This window comes from Acipenser ruthenus, chromosome 13 (assembly GCF_902713425.1).
Source record: "Acipenser ruthenus chromosome 13, fAciRut3.2 maternal haplotype, whole genome shotgun sequence".
In the NCBI taxonomy this organism is placed as follows: Eukaryota; Metazoa; Chordata; class Actinopteri; order Acipenseriformes; family Acipenseridae; genus Acipenser; species Acipenser ruthenus.
In genome coordinates, this window is record NC_081201.1 from 18,510,234 (window position 1) to 18,532,534 (window position 22,301).

At 38.6% G+C, this 22,301-nt stretch overlaps 1 protein-coding gene across 1 annotated transcript in view; it reads left to right on the forward strand.

The window, feature by feature from the left end:
• The first annotated feature begins 3,187 nt into the window (after positions 1–3,187).
• LOC117417630 (cGMP-dependent protein kinase 2) overlaps positions 3,188–22,301 on the forward strand; it is a 70,371-nt gene continuing 51,257 nt past the window's right edge. Inside the window, exons 1-8 of the mRNA XM_059035279.1 lie at positions 3,188–3,315; positions 6,398–6,951; positions 14,825–14,991; positions 17,000–17,113; positions 17,599–17,704; positions 18,142–18,205; positions 18,960–19,037; positions 20,405–20,499. Of these exons, the coding sequence (XP_058891262.1) occupies positions 6,512–6,951; positions 14,825–14,991; positions 17,000–17,113; positions 17,599–17,704; positions 18,142–18,205; positions 18,960–19,037; positions 20,405–20,499 (1,064 nt within the window). The 5' untranslated portion in view covers positions 3,188–3,315; positions 6,398–6,511. The remainder of the gene's footprint in view (positions 3,316–6,397; positions 6,952–14,824; positions 14,992–16,999; positions 17,114–17,598; positions 17,705–18,141; positions 18,206–18,959; positions 19,038–20,404; positions 20,500–22,301) is intronic.

The window sequence follows — 22,301 nt, forward strand, 5'->3', positions numbered from 1 at the left end:
AGAATAGGATGTATGGTACTCTGTAAGATACTCAATAAGATATTGTGTGTGTGTTACTTTCGGAGAGGGGAGAGGGCTGAACTTATATGTCTTTCCATTTGCAGTCATAAAGTATATACAGTATATATACATATAGATTTGAATGTTTAACATTTTCTTTGTGTTTGATATTCTTGGCATGCAGAACACCATGTTTATTTTACACTTGCACTGGCCCTTTTTAGTTTCTCAAGACAGGTTGGGATTAAATTGTAATTATGGCGGCACCATTCTTCATCGGCTTTGAAGAAGCACCGTGTAACAAAAGAACAGTTACACTGAATTGTCAAAACAGGAACCATCTTTATACTCGGAATGTGGGTGTTCTCAATCGTATTTCTGTGGTGTCACAATAGTGGCTCCACCAGGCTTTGCATTCACAGCAATCCATAAAAGCATTTTAAAATCTAACTAAATGGTCTAAAAAGAAACACAATGGTTCTTCGTGGATAACTCATAAATGATCACCCGTGTATCATCTGTTTCTTAGTTTTTTCATTGCTTCTTTCAAAACGCTGCTAGGATAGAGCTGCCATAATCCAAACTGAATCCTTAAACACCAACGCCATGTTGGATATCCTTAACTCTTGTGTCAGTTGATTTTAAAAGAACCAGTGACGCCTTCTGCTGTACAATATCCTTTTTTCATATGTAATCATTTTTGCTACTCTAAAGGGACTTTGTAGTTTTTTTTTATTTTTACCAAACTTCAAAATTGTCAAGAGACACAACAGCTCTTCGTTACTGCAGCTCGTTGAGGCCATTGAAAAAAAAAAATCTAAGAATCTCGAGAAAATGGAAGTAATCACTTCTGTTTTCTTGAGATCCTGTGACAAATGATCTTGTGATCGCGAGAACGGAATGGTTTTTTATCAAAATCACAAGATAAATTATCTTTTGATCTCGACATAACCAACGACCCGCCATACTTAGTAACTGGGATATCATTAAAAATACAAATCTGCAAGAAGACCACAGTAGTACCAGCAATGGCAATGCAATGGATTTGGAGCAAATATTGCACAGTCCAGAGATACGGTAGCACACTGCCTGCCTGCTATTGATATGGTGCCCTGGACTGCAATGAATTGCCAGTGCTTACTGTCTCATACCTTGCTCACAACTGGCTGTGATTTTGTCATATGATCTGAACATACTACCAATAACTCCTCCCATTGCAGCCGCCCCTGTGTTACATCCAGGCTGAGAAATACCCTGCCCATGTATTTACCACAGTGGCAGCTATGGTTCTCATTTCTAACACGTGTTTGTTCACAGTTCCACGTGTCCAGATAAGTGTATTTCTGAGAATTTTTTTTTTCTTATGGAAACAATTGTTGAGTGATTATTGCTACTGTATGTATATTTTTTGTTGTAAAATAAATGTTTTGTTACAAACATCCAATTAAGTATCTAAGAGGCAGGTAATTACCATGTTATAAACTGGTTCAGAGTAATTAGCGGGTGCTTTTTATAACCAGACTAAAAAAGTGAACTATTCTATTTTATGATACTCACAGCTTTATTTAACCAGGGAGGATGTCTACTATATATATATATATATATATATATATATATATATATATATATATATATATATATATAATCAATTGATATGCAATTTGAATTTGACTTACCTATCTACACTTGGCATATAATATGCTAATTAGATGCATGATTCTTAATTTGAAGTGTTCTTTATATGATTACACAGTTAAAGGTTGTTTTGTATATCTTCAGAAATATATTGCTACTTATTCAGTATTTCTGTGTCCAATATTATTCAGAAAAGTCAAGTTTCCTAGTCACTTTCAGAAAGGACCGTTTTTGATCCAGTTATAACAAACCTGATGTATATATTCTTTTTTTCCTCCTTTTATTTCTGTATTATGTTGCTTCAGAAACAATTTAAGGCAGCTGAAATTACCAAGTGCCAAACTGTAAAAAACAATTAAATAAAAAAATAATAATAATTGAACACAATGTGCCATATGTAGTCTTGTTAATATCATAGCATGGTAAAACACACACACACACACACACACACACACACACACACACACACACACATATGACAGGACATCGTTGGACCTGTGTAACATGCTCTCTGATGCATGTTATTGTATTGAACATACCCTCTTATACAGGGCTACTGTGGTACAATGGTGCACATGAGTCACCCAAGCACAATGTTATCTACAAACAAAACACAGGAAACAAAATAGGAAACAAATGCCTCCTTTAAACAGGCAAAGAGTTTTTTTGTTTTGTTTTGTTTTTGTTTTTGTTTTTGTTGTTACACAGCCACACAAGCACACCACCAATTGTCCTCTGCCTTGAAGTTCCTTCCCTGAACTGATAAATCAGTCAGCATGGCCTGTGCTTTGTATATATGTGGCCAGGTTAAATTGTCCATTAATGATCCAATCGGATCTGACCACATTCCCCACAAGGCTTTCCAATCCCCGCTGATCAGGCCAGGCCAGGCCTCCCATTCACACACACATTTCACATGCTTGGCTGAGCTAAGCACAGATGGGTTTTAACCCCGGCCCTGCCAAACCATACAATATATAATGATGTATATAGGATAAGAAGCTTGCATGTATTATGCACAAGGTGGAACACCCACCCTGTCACACAGCCAATAATGGGAATTCTTAGATATGCATGGTAACAAGCATGATATCATATATATATATATATATATATATATATATATATATATATATATATATATATATATCAATGTATAACAATACATTAGTGAAAGGATGCCAGCTTTTCCCGGATTTTCTTGGGATTCCCCAATAAACCTCCTTTATGAGTTCTTGTTTGAAACACACATGTTCATTGCATGTGCCTGCTCCCCTTGAGCTGCTCTGGGTCCACTTAATCTCCAACACTCATCTGCTATGCTGTAGAGAAAGATATACTGCACGTGCATGCACCTGTACTATTGTACAGGGAACCAAGCTTTCCTTCCTGTGTTCATTGCCAGTGTCTACAGAAGATGGCGCTAGGTCCCTCGCCTTTGGAATCCGTGACAGCTACTGTGCTGATCTTCACCTCGTCAGTGGGCAGGTTTTTCAATCACAGGCAGGGAGTAGATGAGTTCTCCCATATCAATTTGAATAGAGCATCGAGCTCAGGGATACAGCAACTCGTTCAGATCAGTATCCGGATATTACCAAATCTAACATTAATAAACATTAATAAACATTGTCTGCATGGTGCTGGCAACTAGTGTTGCATTGACTTTGAAACCAACAGCAGGTGAGTAGTTACAACAATACTACTAATACGACTACGACTACTACTACTACTACGACGACTAATAATAATAATAATAATAATAATAATAATAATAATAATAATAATAATAATAATAATAATAATAATAGTTTTACATTTTATTTTGACTTTTTGGTACCAATTTCATATTCAATGAAGTGAAGGTCGCTAACAGTATTTCTTTCTTTTTTATTGTTATTTTGTGAACGGACGTGCAGGTACAAACAGCTGTAACCCAATATAACTTGGTTCAATTATGAAGCCTTCCTCTGGTGATTATGAAACTACTGAACTTAACATTAGGCTGTGATATGTTGTTGTGATTGTGATATGCAGTGTTTGTTGTTGTTGTTGTTGTTGTTAGCAACACAGGGTCTAAAACTGCTGGGTCTTTTTTTATACCTGTGTGCCAGTAATTATACTTAAGTAACACAGGGAAACTCTACCGCTGGTATTTACTACAGTATATTTAGCAATTCAGTGTTATCTTGTCAATCCGTTTTTATTTATATAGCGCCTTTCTCGATAAATCGCCACAAGGCTCTTTACACAGACACAAACATTGATACACTATTAATAGAAATAGCAATAAACAACACAAGTGTGCTATTGATTACAGATTAAAGCAAGCATGCCGCTGAAAAGCCATTTCCATTGGCCATGTTGTTAGGAGTTAGTGCTGTTTGATTTGGTAGAAGTGAGTACACTTTCCGAACAATCGAGATAGAACATTATGATAACAGCCACCCATATCTAGAAACATAGAAATCTACCGGGCTGGGGAGATTTGTGTTGTTTTTAAAACTACCTTTAAATTGAGTCATACAGACATGATTGGTAACACATTATCGCCTGGACAGCACGGACAACTGAAACAGCTTTCTGACCAGCTGTGTACATTCCAACCTGCAGATGCTGCTGCCCGAGTCCTTTTATATGTACTGGTTAACAAGGATACGTTATGTAAAACGATGGAAAATGAACAAGCAGAAGTACGAATTTGTATTTAAAAACGGAATTAGATCTACCATTGTTAATAATAATAATAATAATAATAATAATAATAATAATAATAATAATAATAATAATTAAATCCACTAATAGACAGCCCTGTAGATATCAGAACACAAGCATGTAAACTTACAGCACAACAATAATAATAATAATAATAATAATAATAATAATAATAATAATAATAATAATAATAATAATAATAATAATACAAACTTCTAAACATTTTTTTTAAATGAACAATAAAAGCAAAAATAATGTATTGTTTAATCTCAAGCTTGTACATTGTTAATACAATAAAACACGTTACAATACACCAAGAGGGTTGTATCTGGCCTACTTAAACTATCAAAACTTTTAATAACTGCATTAAACAAATATGCAAGTCACTTTCATCGCTGTCACTTATTAGCAGTTCATTATGCTCAAGCTCCTCATCTTCAATAATAATATCTTTATATTTCTCTTTTCATAGTGGACCACCATCACAAAGCACTTTACAGATGTAGGCTGTGAATTGTGCTTTATATACAGAGTCACTTACAATAGGACATTGATTTAACATCTCATCTGCAGGATGGAGCACAAGGAGGTTAAGTGACTTGCTCAGGATCACACAGTGAGTCAGTCAGTTGCAGAGGTGGGATTTGAACCAGTGACCTTTTGGTTACAAGCCCTGGACTTTAGCCACTTGACCACACTGCCTCCCAATGACAATAGCAATACCAGAGACCCGGTGTTTAATAGAGACCCGGCGTTTATTTACAGCATTTACCAGCAGACCCGGCGCGTATTGGAGACAGGCGATTATTTGAGACTCTGCAATTATATGAAGTTTTAGGGTACACGTTTTCTTTAGTGCATTTTAAAAAATTCTTAAAATGTTATCCCGGGTTGGATGAATAAAACTTGGTTGATTTAACTGTTGAATCTGTCGGTTCTGGGTAGAATGCATGTGTAGCAGTAATGTTACAATATGTTAAAAAAATGTTACAATATAAATCTAAATATTGTAAAAATATATAATTTTATATATTTCAAATATATGGAAACATATGTTCTCTTATATTACATTTTATATATGTAAATATATTTTTGACATATATTCCAAGCATATTTCAAAGCATATTTTGGAAGCATATTTTGAAATATGTTCCCTTATATTGAGTACTATATGTTGGGATATATTTTTAAATATATGTCTAAAATGTATTTAAATATATACAATGAAATATATATTTTTACAGTGTATTTCAATATACGCTATGTTTTAAAAATATATTTTTGAATTATATTTCTTGTATTTTTTCTCCGTATGTAATGGTGTGAACTATCAGGTATCAGAACTGATGTACTCATCTTGATGCTCGGATTCCTTTGTATATCACTCAAGTAATATCTTAAACAGCTCTGCTTCTTATTTGAACCTTCCAATACCAATAACGGGGCAAATAAAGTTTACCATAGTGAAAGCATAGCAACGTGTAATAAAGCATAATGAAAACACAGCACAGTGTAATAAAGCATAGTGAAAGCATGGTAAAGCATAGATAAGCCTTGTAAAGCCCAGGGAGATATTGTAATGCATCTTTTAAAAACATGGCAAACATTGGTAAATGCATAGTATACCCCTGGGGCGGAAATGACACAGCAAATTCACTGTGGTAAACTTTTGTAAGGGATAACATGTAGAATACCTATTCATACAACAACAACAATAATGATGTGGGGCCAATATATATAATTGTGGATATTCCGATACTGATGAATGAAAGTAATACTTCACTCACTACAATATACACACTACCGTCCTACATGGATTTCCTAGAAAACAGATATTTCCTGATTTGGTCTGATTCAGTTGAATGCAGCATATGTAATTACCACCACTGTTTAAATAATTGGGGTTCTTGTGATATCAAGGCTATGGACATGAAAAATCCAACCTACATTTGCCAGGGACAGCCCTGTTTTTACAGTTTTATTGGCTGCATTTGGATCCTACCACCAGTCAGATCAATTGAATAGACCCCGTTGTGTTTTTTTTGTTTAGAAGTAAAAGGATCTTGCTGATGGTCTTCAGGAGACAACAACAGAAACGACTTATCAGCAAACACTGAGCACCAGGGCTGGCGGGGGGATAGGAGGGCCTTCCTATGGGCGCGACATGGGGAACGGTTCCATCAAAGGCCCAAGAATGGAGGAGAGCTGCCTGGCCTCGGCTGCTAAGGAGCCCCCTCTTCCTCTGGAGCTTGTGGAGAGCCTGAAGGGCAGGATCAGGGGGCTGGAGGAGGAGCTGAGGCTGAGGGATGAGCGTCTGGGAGCGCTGGAGAAGGAGCTCCAGTCCAAGGTGTCCCAGATCGACAAGCTGCAGGACGCGCTGGGGTACAACAGCCTGGCCCTGTCCTCGCCCCGGGTGAGCCCAAGCCAGAGGCTGCTCAGTGTCATCAATGAGGGGCCCAAGAGATTCCAGCAGGTGGCAGCGGAGGTCCACCGGCGCCTCAAAGCCAAGGAAGGGGTCTCGGCTGAGCCCACCTCCCGGAACTACTACAGCCACAACCTCCAGCACTTCTCCTTTGAGCGGGCGCGGGTGGGCAAGGACTCCAGGTAAGAGCCAAGGTCAATATCAGACACTGTCTGTACCTACAGGGTGTCCCATAAGTCAGACATCGTAAGCAAGATTTGTCGAATTACTGCCGATTAGGATGGTCTTTGTTACACCCGTTGACTATCTATGACTATGGGCAGCAGTGTGGAGTAGTAGTTAGGGCTTTGGACTCTTGACCGCAGGGTCGTGGGTTCAATCCCAGGTGGGGGGACACTGCTGCTGTATTATTATTATTATTTATTTCTTAGCAGACGCCCTTATCCAGGGCAACTTACTATTGTTACCCTTGAGCAAGGTACTTTACCTAGATTGCTCCAGTAAAAACCCAACTATTTAAATGGCTAATTGTATGTAAAAATAATGTGATATCTTGTAACAATTGTAAGTTGCCCTGGATAAGGGCGTCTGCTAAGAAAGAAATAATAATAATATCTGCACCACCCATGAAAATGATCTGAATTTGCTCCGCTTTGCTAAAAGACATTTTGTACCTGAAAGGAAATAGAGACACCCGTTATCAACACGTATGCTTACGATGCCTGACTTAGGGAGAAACAGGTTTCAATTGTGATGAAATGTGGTAGGACATTCTTTAGTATTGAGTGTATAGAATATAGTGCCTGGCAGTCTTTTGTTTTTGCTTGGAATGCCCACCTCCTGAATATCATGAGCCGTTAAGAGGCTTCTTATCATCTTATCTTTGTTTCTAAAGGACTAAAGTTCATTCATAACCAAATACTTAGTTTGCCACAGAGTGTTTTTTAAAGCTTGACCAGATGTGAAAAGACCTCAAAAGTTCATTGTGTTGGAAGTTAGCATGAACATTCATTTCTTCAGGGAAGTTTGTTCTCCAGAATGGCCCAGAGAGTCGTCATTTCTACCCAGTCTTGGATACCAAAGCACTTGCTAACTGAGTGCCTACCATGAAACGTCTATGAGATGTCCTGCCATAACAATAATGACTAAACTGACCTGTGACAGGGAGAGACAACTTTGTTTGTTTGTTTATTTCACAGACGCCTTTATCCAAGGCGACTTACAGAGACTAGGGTGTGTGAACTATGCATCAGCTGCAGAGTCACTTACAATTACGTCTCACCCGAAAGACGGAGCACAAGGAGGTTAAGTGACTTGCTCAGGGTCACACAATGAGTCAGTGGCTGAGATGGGATTTGAACCGGGGACTTCCTGGTTACAAGCCTGTTTCTTTAACCACTGGACCACACAGCCTCCTATTTTGATGTATTTTGTTTTTATATATCAAAGAATATGTGTGAGGGATGCAATCTGCCTAAGAAAATGAGTCTGAGGTCTACTGTGTTCAAAGAGAAATGACAGTAGTTTTGAGAAAGGCAGCTGATTTCACAGACCCTGATTAGCAATTATCTGTTATCCTTACTGCAGGTGAGGCAGTCCAAGAGTAGCGCTAATAAAACTGGAGAAAAGCTTAGAAAATCAAGCCCAAAGTAATTTGGTCACATAAGTGTGTAACTGGCACAATGTAACAATCCAACTAGACTGGATCTAGAAGGGTTGTTTGCTGCAAAAGCCTGAGAGCTAAACACATGAATTTAATAACTAGCCATGAGCAACAAAAGGCACTGTGATGAACAAAAGACAGTCCATCTATATGCATTAGAAATGTAATTGCCGTTTTAATTACCAAGGTATTCTGTGTCTGCTTGAAGCGCTCTCTGGTAATGAATTCATGAGTTTCATCCCGGAGGCTGATGGCTGGGCACCCTTCCCCCTTAGATGTGCAAATGAAAATGCTTTCTGTAGCACGAGCAGCGCTTGCATGAACCAAGTGATTCACTTTGGAAAAATAGCTGGGAAAAGTGAAAAGATCACAACAAAGGCGTTCCACTGGAGGATAGCACTATACGCCACTATTTCCACTGTTTTTTCTGCACCTCTGTTTTTCCTTTCGATTGAGTGTTTTCTAAAGCTATAGAAAACACGGTGGGAATCTATCTGCTAGTTTGGTTCATTAGTTATTCAGAGGCTTTCTTTTTGGTGGAATATATAATAATCTAAGAATCCATGTCTATTTTCCAAAGACTAAAGTGGTGGACAATTTAAACTTCAACCAGTTTGCTTTCTGTCTGCTTCAGAATGGACAATACGTATATCCACCATATAGAAAGTGTCACAGCACTTCAGATCCAGTCACCCTGACTTTCAACATGGATCCTATGTTAGTAGCAAGGAATCCAAGGAGAAGGGGGAGAGTTTATAGATTGTGTAATTTTAGGCAAAGCATACATTTTTTTGCATTTGGAAGCAGTAGTGCTGGAACCATTTTTACTGGGGGTGCTGAAAGCCTTATTACAGCTGCTAGGGTTGTGTTCAAAGGTTCGAAGGTTTGGTCGTTCGCTAGTAGGATTTCAAGGGAGTTCTAACCCTTCGAAGGTTCGTCAGGCTCATTCACGCACTGTATGTTTTAATAAGGATCCTCATGACAGGTAGGGTTGTGTTTGAAGGTTCTTTCGTTCGCTAGCAGGATTTCGAAGGGAGTCCTAAGCCTTCGAAGGTTCATCAGGCTCATTCACACACTGTATGTTTTAATAAGGATCCTCATGACAGGTAGGGTTGTTTGAAGGTTCGAAGGTTCGTTCACTAGCAGGAATTTAAATTGCTTACGATTGTAAGTCGCCCTGGATAAGGGCGTCTGCTAAGAAATAAATAATAATAATAATAATAATAGGGTTGTGTTTGAAGGTTCGGTTGTTCGCTAGCAGGATTTCAAAGGGAGTTCTAACCCTTCGAAGGTTCGTCAGGCTCATTCACACACTGTTTTAATAAGGATCCTCATGACAGGTAGGGCTGTTTGAAGGTTCGAAGGTTCGTTCACTAGCAGGAATTTATTTAGTGGATAAGGTTAAACATAACTTTTTTGGTTTTTGGTGCATCTTAATAAATAACCATTACTTGAACAAGATGCTTCCTGATGTATTTGTACTCTTTAATTTGATCAAAATTATTATAATTGTTAATGTGGATAGTGATATTGCTTCTGGCTGCCAGAGTAATGAATGGCAATTATAATTTGTATATGTACATACACATTGTTATTGGTAAATGTCAGTACATTTGCCAGTATATTATACTGGGATGAACACGGGATTTTCAAGTTCAGATATTCGCTCATAATTTAAATATTCGTTCGTTTTCAAAAAGTAATAAAAGCCATTATATTGCTCTGAACACAGGCAGAGACAGCATAGGAGCAGGGGTGGGGGTAGTGGCCATGGCCCAGTGTGTTTGCCTTTACTTTACAGCAAGATGTTACACTGCTGTAACACGTTAAATTAAAAAAATATAAATAATAAGTTGTGTCGGACTTACTTTACCCCAGTGAATTAACTACAAAACAAAGGATGCCAAATAGCAGTTCAAGTTAAACGTTGTTTTGTTTATTCCCAAAATAAATAGTACATAAAGCTGACACCGCATTTTATTTATTTTGTACTTCTTTTCATTCCTTGCCATAAACAGCGGCCATAGACACATTTTCATAAAGTAATAGCATGAGGTTTACTTGTGCCTTTTTGTAGTTGAAACAAAAACTGAAATTTAACATTAAATACTTCAAATTAAACAAACATGGAAATAGTGTTGTAAAATTAAGGGGAAAAACTCACCGTTGGTTCTTGTTTATTATATTCCACATTTAAAGTCGCAACAATAAATATATAATATATTAAATCTATATAAAAATCACTGCACAGCATTTCCAGCAAGTTGGGCACTGTTTAAGCGAGGCATTTCAGAATGACGTGCTTGCCTTTTTTCTGTCCCATGAGATTCTGACTCACTCTAAAGCAACACAATGCATTTTTGACCCAGATGGCCTTCCATAGAGATCGCTATGCATGCATGTACATAATCTGGTTTGTTTACTTTTTGCAGTCTAAAACTTTTAAATGTTGTGTTGATCCTGTGTTTTTTTTATATATTAATCTTACACAGAGCTCTTTTTCATTTGCCATTTTTGAAACTGTCGCGCAACTAGTAAGTACAAGGTATTTTTGTCATTTGTAGCGAATACGAACATCTGATTTTTGTATCCGAATACACGTAAAAAAATATTTGTTCGTCCCGGCACTAGTATATTATATTTGTTTAATGACAATTTACATTTACTACAAACAATCTATCAGGGGCGGCCGGTTAACAGTGTTTGCTTGCTCAATGAACCCCCAGTCTCTTATTAATAAATTGCGCTTCCCTTCTACTGGGTGATGTGCGTTTCATTTTCCCCCTCTCACTGGCACATCAACAATGCCGTTCATCCAATCTGTATAATGGGCTGAAGCCGGGCTGTGCTCGCTCAGAAATGCGAGCACCCAAATCCACCGTGCACATGCGCAGGAGCAGCCAGCCGTCAGCCAGGACTGGCTATGATTGGCTTAAAAATGTCTGGATGGAGCGAACACGGTGATCAGGCACTCAGCGCGCACATGCCAAGACAACAAAGGCTATAAATATGAGCAGCACGACTTCGTCTCTTCTCAGTCTTGCACGGTGTGTTATTTTGTGGAAAGACAGAAAACGTTTAAGCTGTTTAAATATTAAAATACAATTCACAAGTCTAATTATCTTTGTCTAACTTTAAATTAATGTTATTTGTCTTATTTGTTCAACTTCAGCAGTGCTTTAACTTAAGCTCAGTAATATCTTGCTGTGTTCGGCAATTTTTCTTTTTGTTTTTTTTTGTTAATTTATCGACCACTACTGCCTGTTTGGGATAATTGGTTTTTAAATATACCTACACTATATTTGTATTATTTTTAGGGATGCACTGAATCCAGGATTCGTTTTAGGATTTGGTGAACCAAATCCGAATCCTTTATCCGCCCAGACACACATCCATGTTAATACATCCCCCCAGTGTGCAGTTCTTTAAATGAAAGACACGGATCCGGTATTGAACGGAACTGTTATATTTAATAACAAGAACACGTTTGATGAATTCTGTCGCAGCTCTCAACTCTCGAAATTACTGGTGGCACACGCACTAAGCACGTCACACAGCTGCTGAATGCAAACATACCCCCTTATGCAACAGCACAGTCACATCACACTTTTCATGGAGTAAAGTTATGCAGTAAACCTGTAATATATGGTGTAACCGGCCAGCACTCACGGTCGTTCGTTTGCTCCTATAATGCACAGACCCAGGACACAGAAATAGATTTTTCAAGCGCAGTTGAGCTATTTTTAAAAACAAAATAAACACCTAGCTCAAACGTAGAGCCAAACTTCACTTTGAACAGGTCCCTGACTAACACGCAGGATGGCTAAGCCGTTTACCTGTACATAAACAAAACCCACAGTTTTAACACAGCACTTACTTGTATATTGACTGCTCGGAAACAGAGCACACCTTCTGTCTCCTTCTACCCAGCAGTCCTGTGCAGACTGACTGCACCTCTTAAATACCCTGCACCTGGTTCTACTTTACAATTACTACCAGGTGCAGGGGATAATTAACAATAAAATAAATTAAACAATTAAACAAAATATTTATACGCACGTGTTTTATGCAGGGAGGATATTAACCCCCTCCCTGCTGTGTTACAATAGTAACACAGCAGGGAGGGGATCCCTCATGTCATGATGGAACTGGATACTATAGAGATACAGACAGAACAGCTGAAACGACAGTCCTGGGTTTTCAGAACTCTGACTCTATGTGTTTGTGTGGTGGTACTTTGTATTTATTGAAATAAAATCAGTGTAATAACAGGGAGTTCCCATGACTTGTTGGCATTTCCATTATCGCCTATGGTTAAGTGATACAATTCACAAGTTATACAGAAACCAATAATACACTCCAGCGCCCAGAAGGAGGAATCACGAGTTTCCAGTGCCCGGAAGGGAGAGCACAAGCGTCCAGCTCCCGGAAGGGGAGAGCAGCAGAAGCTGCCTCTGCCTCCACCGCCAGAGGGAGAGCAGCAGGAGCTACCTCTGCTTCCACCGCCTCCACCACCAGGAGGAGAGGAGCAGGGGCTACCTCTGCCTCCACCACCCGAGGGAGACAGACTACTGTTCCGCCTCCACCGCAACGAGAGGAGCCAACCTTGGTTGGCAGTTAGCAGCCTTTCCGCTGGTGGAGTGTGTCACACTGCTGTCAGCACGTCTGCTGACAGCATTACCACCAGCAGCATTTCCTCTACCAGTGGTTCAGCGGGAGGAGGAACTCGCCCCGCTGTCAGCATGTCTGCTGACAGCATTGCCAGTAGCAGCCTGGCTACTGGCAACATTGCCTCCCATGAACCCCTTGAAGTCCCTGGCCTGGGACTTTGAGCGAGACTTTGGGGATTTTAAGGGGGGCCGTTGAGGCCATGTGTGCTGTGCACAAGTGGGGAGGTATGTGGCAAAGTGCCCCACCCCTGTGCGTATTTTTGTGTTATATGTTGCGTGTGGTGTGTTAATGTTGGTGTATAGGTATTGGTGCATGGGATATAAATGGGTCTGTGTAGCACGAGTGATTTAAAATATATAGTTGTATTTAGGCACGGGATTGCACAATGACTTCACGTGCAGATAAAGTGTGTAATAATATGTGAGCATGGTGAATAATTAATTAGTAATTGAATCCCAGCACAGCTGTATAAATAGTTGCACAATTCACTCACTCGGGTTTGTGTGTTCAGGCAGAAAGAACAGGAGTGAGAAGGAGAAAAATAATTAAAATAACAAATGCTACTCGTGCGAGAGGACTCACACAATACTTGTTTAGTATTCGTCCCTGTTTGTTTAGTTGGTGTCAGTTTTGTGTTCAACCTTTTGTTTTTGCTCTGTGAGCATTGTTTTGTGTCAAACCTTTTTATTTTGTATGCAATAAACCAGCGCAAGCAAGCGTCTTCACCATTTCATCTCGCAGTACTGTGTGTTTCTTCCGGGTCTGATGTCACCACTACAAGTCATCTGTGATAGGTACCCATTCTGAATTTTTTTTAAATTGTACCATTTTGTAACCCAGAAACACAATTTGTGTGCATTTTCCATGTTTCCAAACACATGTTTCATTATTCTTCTTATTGTTGACACACTCATGAAATGACTTCCAGTTAAAAATACATTTGTAATGGTGTTGACTCTGGTGAGCAGTATTACTGCAGTCACACTCCTGTGATAGGGTGATCGGTGCAGAGCAGATCCAGCAAGGGGCCTCACTGCTGCTCATTTCAATAGTGAGGATAACGCAGTGCTGAATCCAGGGAACTCACCAGCCTCTCACCTCCAGAGACCTGGGATCCAACATGTCCTGGGTTTGAAGAGAGGACATTAATCCACTAAACCACCACACCATTGGCAGCCTAAAACAGCCCCAGGACTGAATGCTCTGGTCATAAGGTCCACTTAGCAGCGCAGGATAACCACACAGCTTCACTATAACCCTAATCAATGTTCTGCTAGTATAGGGGCCACAGAATACAAAATATTGAGTAAGAAAGTAACAAAGACTTAATTACAGGCATCACCTAGCACTGTATCCCCTGTTTATTTATTTATTTCATTTCTTTGTCAGGAATAACTATTATAAAATTGATGCCATTTAACTTGACATAAGATGCATTGATTTAGCCAAATAGCAAATGTTCCTCCATAGTCCCCAGGCAGGCATTGATGGTAAATACTTTTTTTTCTAAAAAGCACAATTTCTAGCTTCAACATAACCAGATTGCATACATACTTTTACCAGATTGAAATATTAAAGATGCAAGCTCTCTAAAATATTCTTAAAATCGTCACACGTGAAGCTCATGCAATATATAAAATGTATACAGTACAGCATGTTTGACGTTAAGAGGCTGATGGAATCGGAAGCCCTGAGTGCTCTCCTCTCTCTTGCTCTGGCAGCACTAAGAAGCTGATCAATGAGGCCATCATGAACAATGACTTCTTGAAGAAGCTGGATCCCCAGCACACCAGGGACATGGTGGAGTGCATGTATGAGAAGACCTACCAGGAGGGACAGCTGGTCATCCAGGAAGGAGAGCCAGGGAACCATCTCTATGTTCTAGCAGGTCAGACAAAACCCATGTTTCACCATTTTAAACCTCTGGGGACAAAGGCACGACCACTGCACTGTACCCCACAGGACTACACGTGTCACACACAAATGAACACACTTGTGATAGAGCAGCAAATTACTTAATTTTACACCAAAAATAAAAATGATTGTATGAAACCTATATATCACAAGATACGTAAGACACTGATGTTTTTTGTTCTGTCTTTTATTAATATAATTTCTGGAGTGAATATAGAAATATTTATTAGCAAATAAACGCTTGTTATACAAATGTTATTTAAAAACTTCCTCAAAACATCCATTCTTTTCAGAATCAACTATGCAAATAAACACTTAAAACATACTTAAAACATACTACATACAAATCCCCAAATGGTCTGCAAACAACATATACAAAATATACACTATTTTGCAAGCAAAGCATCTACCTACAAACTGGCCAGAACCACAGGTAAACGTACTGGCCCTCAAAAGCCATTTCATTTTTTATTTAATAAACGTTGTTAAATTTTTATACCAACACAAACATAAGGCATTGGTTTCATTTTCACAATATTATAAACATTTTAGAATGATAGGAATAAATATTAGTCTCTGTAAGTCGCCTTGGATAAAGGCGCCTGCTAAATAAACTAATAATAATAATAATAATGAACTAGCCAAGTATGTTATCATACAATCATCCATCATTTTAAAAAGCAAGCAAGTAAATGTTTAATAAATATTACTGTAAATTCTTTGAATTGTTATTCTTTTTTTTTTGGCTTTATAAAAAATAAATCCACATACACACTTATTAAAATAGGCCTTTCTGCAACACATTTCCATCCATAAGCCGACATTTATTTACCAGCTAGTTTCTTTTACATAAAAAAAAAAAACAATATGAAAAAAAAAAAATGTAACCAGAATCTTTACGTGCATCGAGTGCAAAATTGTTGTAGGTGTTTATGCCATGCTATATTATATACGGTTTATGCTGTTTGTTTGGTTTTCTTGATGCATAACAATGCAGGTAAAGATTGTTCTCTTCTCCATCCTCCTCTTCATTTAAATCGACATCGCTGTCATCCCCATCCAGATTCCTATATAGGTTCGCTCAATTATACGTTTTATCGGCTTCAGAAGCTGTAAAACATGTAAATGATTCTCTTTCTTCATTGGACTCACAACAAAACACACTCACTAAATTTGCCATCTCTCAACTGTCAGCTCAGGGATATGTGGTTTTTTTTTAAACAATAAAAAGCTGTATTTTATTTTACTATTTAATTGGCTAATATTAATAGCAAAACTCTCTGCTATTGGTTGGCACACTTTGTTGCTAGGTAAAATAGTCCAATAAACAAATTTCTGGGAGAGACGATCTAGGGCCGATGTGCTTTAGCAGCATACATCACTGGGACGATCATTGGCCCAGTAGTACCCTAAGGGTTAAACCATGGACTAACAATAGCATGGTCAACCATTAATAGACCATTCTTGGTATCATAAGAACATAAGAACATTTATGAATGAGAGTAGGCCATTCAGCCCATCTAAGCTTGTCCGGTTCCTAGTAGATGATTGATCTCAGAACTTTGTCAAGTTTTTCTGCCTCAACAACATAACTAGGTAGGCCATTCCATACCCTCACCACTCTCTGTGTGAAAAACTGTTTCCTTCCCTCTGTCCTGTCTTCACTTAATTTACAAGTGTGTCCTCTGGTCCTGGGTTCTGTACTGCGCCTAAAGTAATGGTTTAGGTAAACTATGTCGACTCCTTTTCATATTTTAAAGACTTCAGCCAAACCATGGTCATACATCACAACCAGTCATTGTTATACCATAAGCAGAGTTACCATGAAACAGTCAGATTCAGCAATGGGTGCTACATTTGTTAGCTCAGAGTTAATTAAACTTGCTACTGGGTGACAAATACCTTGGAACTCAATGAATTGTAATGCTCTATTAATGTATTTTTAATTGTAATGCTCTATTAATGTATTTTTTGTTTTTCAGAGGGGTTGCTAGAGGTCATACAGAACAATAAGCTTCTTGGGCAAATGCATGCTGGGACAGCCTTTGGTGAGCTGGCCGTACTGTACAACTGTAAGAGGACAGCAACCGTAAAAGGTGGGGCAGCTGGAAGGGCAAAGGGTGTCGGTGCAAGTAGGGCATGAGCAATTCCCTTTAGTATTCGTGTTCTTCAAGGAAATGGAACTTAAACACAGATTTCCTGATTCTTCTTAACACAAATATATGATATTAGGGTGAAGATGGACCCCAGGTTGTTCAGATTTAAAACATTTGCTGTAGCCTTTGGATAAACGGCCATACATCAAACCGGTCATGTGTTGTAAAATAAATTGTCATGCTTTGCACCTGTGTTCATCAGTTGACCTTGTAGGGCAAAGACCAGAAATAGTTGTATGCTGTTTAAATGAGTGATCATGTTGTAAAGTTCTGACTTTCGTACCTATGCAGAGAAAAATTGGTGGAAATTCTAGTTTCTCTTTCTCTCCAGTTTTCCTCTGTATTTTTGATTGCATGTTTTGAAGTTCTGGAAGAATAACCATGTCTAGAGTCAGTGATACCTGTGCTGTCTTGTTGCTTCACAGCGGTGACCCACACCAGGATCTGGGTTCTGGACCGGCAGATCTCTCAGAACATCATGATGAGGACCGCCAAGGCACGGCATGAGGAGTACTTCAGCTTCCTGCGCAGGTAAACACAGCCAGGCTTGTGTCATGTGGTAATGGCATTCTCCAGTACCATATAACTCAAATGTTAGACATTTTCATTTTCATGTCTCTGAAACACTGCTTGATTTTTATTTAACTTCAATTACACATCAGCAGGAGGAAGAGCACACTTCAGCAGTTTCTTCCATTCGTTCATTTTTTTTTTGAGTATGGATATGACTTTGAGATTCTGGTGGTACAAAAAGTTCTGATTTTCAATGCATTTTGGCTTGAAGTATAATAATAGTATTTGATTCTTTGAAAGCGTGTCGTCTGATAACATGAAAAATTGTGTACGGCTGCTTTGTACCTACAAAGTGTGCTGTGGCTTGAGGTTTGTGGGTGACCCCGAGCCCCAGGGAGCAGGGCTGGAGTAACTGTGAGTTTTTTTGTTTCTCTTTGTTTCTCTTCCTCTTCCAGTGTTTCTTTGTTAAGAGATTTGCCCGAAGAGAAGCTTTCAAAGATCATTGATTGCCTGGAAGTGGTGAGTATACCCTATGCATGCAGAGTACATGTGCATTGGACCAGGCTTTCAAAGCTTTGTAAGTTACAAAGAGTATATGTCGTCAAAGTTTACCACAGTATTTCTGCACAGCATTTTTTCAGTTTCCCCCTTCTTTTCCCATGGTCATATGAATGGATTTACCATAGTTTACCATAGTTTCTCGAGTGTATTGGAATCTGATACAATAACAGCAAAAATACTTTTAAATAGTAGTTACAAACTGTGAAAATGGGGGGAAAACTGACAAAAATATGCAAATGATATTCCTGAATGTTAATTGGCATATTCCACATTTTTCAGATTTTGGTATTTGATGTTTTCTGAGAACACCAAATAACATTCCTAGAGCTCTGATACCCAGCTATGACAACTGAAAACGTCATGCGAAGAGGAACACTTAGTAATGCCTTGTAGTCGAGGTTAAATAGGTTTTTAAACAATTGTTTTGCATTCCAGGGTAGATACACTGAATTCAGTACCATTTGGAAAACAAACAAAAAGAAAAACTTTGTCATTAAAACCACAATGAAAATATATGTACTGCAATGTTAATGCACTATGTTGGGTACAGTAATTTTATAGTGCAGTATCACTGATTTATTTGCTTTACAAATACAAAGGGTGATTGCACCCATAAAAATGCAGTTCTATATCTGTGGGGTTGATAGTTTAAACATTAGCCAAGTGGTGCACAATTTTCAGCATATGTCAGACTTTTTTTTCACTGTTCCAGGACTATTATGACAAAGGAGAATATATCATACGAGAGGGAGAAGAGGGAAACACCTTCTTCATCATAGCCGTAGGAGAGGTGAGGTTCGGGGACCCACTTTCAAAAGTGACATTGAATAAGGATAGAGAAATACGATATAGGGGTCTATCTCTAACTACAAAGCTGTTTTGTTGAATGCAAATTAAAAACAGCATATGAACCACGTAAGACTACTGCTCAAATACAGAATAAATCTTATGATTTTAGGAATCCTAGTATAGTTTTATCCCTGTAGAATAACATATCATACATTTGTTGTCAAATGGAGATGGTCTGCTGGCAGGGTCTTCAGAATGCTGTGTGCTTGACGTATGTTGACAAGGGTAGAATTGAATGGGCCCTATTCACATAGCTTTAATTGTAGTCTTTTATAAAGTCTGTTTTGCGAAATAACACTTCATGTTATTCATAAAACTTTGAAGACCAACAACAGTATTAACATTTCTTTTAATACATGATTGGGGCCCAGTAAGATCTGGCAGGCAGCTTTAAAACAATGGCAGCCATTATAGAAAAAGACAACAACAAAAAGAACAGAAATTAGGGTTTGTTGGTTAAGAGTCGAGGGTAGAACTATGGAAATGGAAAAGCAAGCACTTGACCTCAGTTTGGGCTATTATTATTAAAGGAAAAGACAAGGCATAGAGCCCACTGTCTCCTCAGGCATTCTTCCAGCAGCAGGGTGTGTATTGTGAATAATAATGGCACAATGAGAGTTTAGTAACTCTGAAAGCTGAAGTTGCTTTGAGAGAGTCTAGGCCAGCGTTGGTGCCTGCAGTCACAGCAATGGTCCAGGGCAGCCCTGTGTTCATGTTGGGGAATGCCTGCAGGATTACAGTCAGGAAGCTCAGTGAGGCTGCTGTAGTGGAAGCTGATAACAATCAATGAGACTTCTGGAGTGGGAGCTGGTAATACTAAATGAGACTGCCGGAGTGGGAGCTGGTAACAGTCATGAGACTGCTGGAGTGGGAGCTGGTAAAAGTCATGAGACTGCTGGAGTGGGAACTGGTAACAGTCATGAGACTGCTGGAGTGGGAGCTAGTAACACTCAATGACACAGCTGGAGTGGGAGCTGGTAACAGTCATGAGACTGCTGGAGTGAGAGCTGGTAACAGTCATGAGACTGCTGGAGTGGGAGCTAGTAACACTCAATGACACAGCTGGAGTGGGCACTGGTAACACTCAATGAGACTGCTGGAGTGAGAGCTGGTAATACTCAATGTCACTGCTGGAGTGGGAACTGGTAATACTCAATGTCACTGCTGGAGTGGGAGCTGGTAATACTCAGTGTCACTGCTGGAGTGGGAGCTGGTAATACTAAATGAGACTGCTGGAGTGGAAGCTGGTAACAGTCATGAGACTGCTGGAGTGGGCACTGGTAACATGGCACTCTGTTCCCCTGGCAGGTCTGTGTGACGCAGACAATGGATGGCAGTCTAGATCCCCAGGAAATTAAAACTCTAGGTGTGGGGGACTACTTCGGGGAGAAAGCATTAATAAGGTATGTATTGTGTTGTTAGACATTTGTTTTTTGGCTTTCAAGAGCTTGATTTTTTTACAGATATAATGTAGAAATGTATTTCATTTGGTTTCAAGTGGATGTTGACAGTTTCACTCCTGACTGCTCATCCGAATATAATAAAGCGTCGCTGAGCTCCCCAATAGGACTTTCCTAATTTGGAAGTGGAGGATCACATTCAACTCTTAATGGTCCCAATGATAGATTAAAGTACAGTCAAAATGTTTAAACATGACACATCTTTAATGAGCACAAACAATACTGAATCTTTTTCTTTTGTGGTTCATTTAAACTTTCTTTTATCTCTTCTCTAAAATACCTTTGCTACTATTCAGTCCGCTCTTTAGATTTAGCTAATACAATTTATTTTATGTTACAGTCTTTTTTACTGTTAGTTTCATATGCTCTGTGTCCGCTTGACGGATAATTATTTTGTCCAAGTTTCGTGAAAATCCGAGGCGGTAGTTTTTAAGTTATAGAATTGTTAAAAAATGAGTTTTGACAAATTAGTCAGAGTTTTATTTTGTGCTAAAATAACTCAAAACGTCTGCATGTTTAAACACCACACCTGGCAGGCGGATAGTACCCATTGAATAGCAGTGCCTTTTTTTGGATCCGAAAAAAGTATTTAGGGAGTTATTTTAATTTGCACAGTTTATTTTTTGCTAACTCAAAAGTTACGCATGCGCAGTGGTGCTCCACCACCAACAGTAAGATAGCGAGGATTCGTCAGTTTAATGATTCTCTGTGGGTAATTTAATTTGAATTCCTTAGGTCACTTATGTCTTGTGGTTCTTGTGGATCCTGACTTTATCCATTTAATTTTTTACAACTTATTTCCGACCTTAACTGTGTCTGTGAAGCTAAACCCCGGGTGCAGTACCATGATTGACAGTGCTATCTCCAATGGGGATGTAGCAACAAATTAAATTGTACCTCTTTTAAATATTTACAGCAAAGATATTAGTCAATATATATGTAGTTTATATGCATTATATACACTTTAAAACATAAGCATAAAAGATATATATATATATATATATATATATATATATATATATATATATATATATATATATATATATTGTAATACTAATATATTGTGTACGATCATGTATTACAAGCAATATATTGTGCATGATAATTAATATTGCCAAATGTTTGAGGGTTTTTGTTTCCAAACAACAAACATCACATAATAAATTGCTGACAAACAGTTGTGGATTTGCAGCATTTGACTGATCATTTATGTTCATAACCCTCTATTTTTGTGTGTGATTTACCCCAGCGTTTTGTTTACGTGTTGAAATCCATAGTTAATGGAGTTACAAGTATCTTGGTGGTCCTGTTCATGATTATTAGATCTGGGAGATCCTGTTGTACATGATTATTAGATCTGGGAGATCCTGTTGTTCATGATTATTAGATCTGGGGGATCATGTTGTTCATGATTATTAGATCTGGGAGATCCTGTTGTTCATGATTATTATATCTGGGAGATGCTGTTGTTCATAATTATTAGATCGGGCGATCCTGTTGTTTATGATTTGTAGATCTGGGAGATGCTGTTGTTCATGATTATTAGATCTGGGAGATCCTGTTGTTTATGATTATTAGCTCTGGGAGATCCTGTTGTTCATGATTATTAGCGCTGGGAGATCCTGTTCATGATTATTAGCTCTGGGAGATCCCGTTGTACATGATTATTGGATCTGGGAGATCCTGTTCATGATTATTAGATCTGGGAGATCCTGTTGTTCATGATTATTAGATCTGGGAGATCA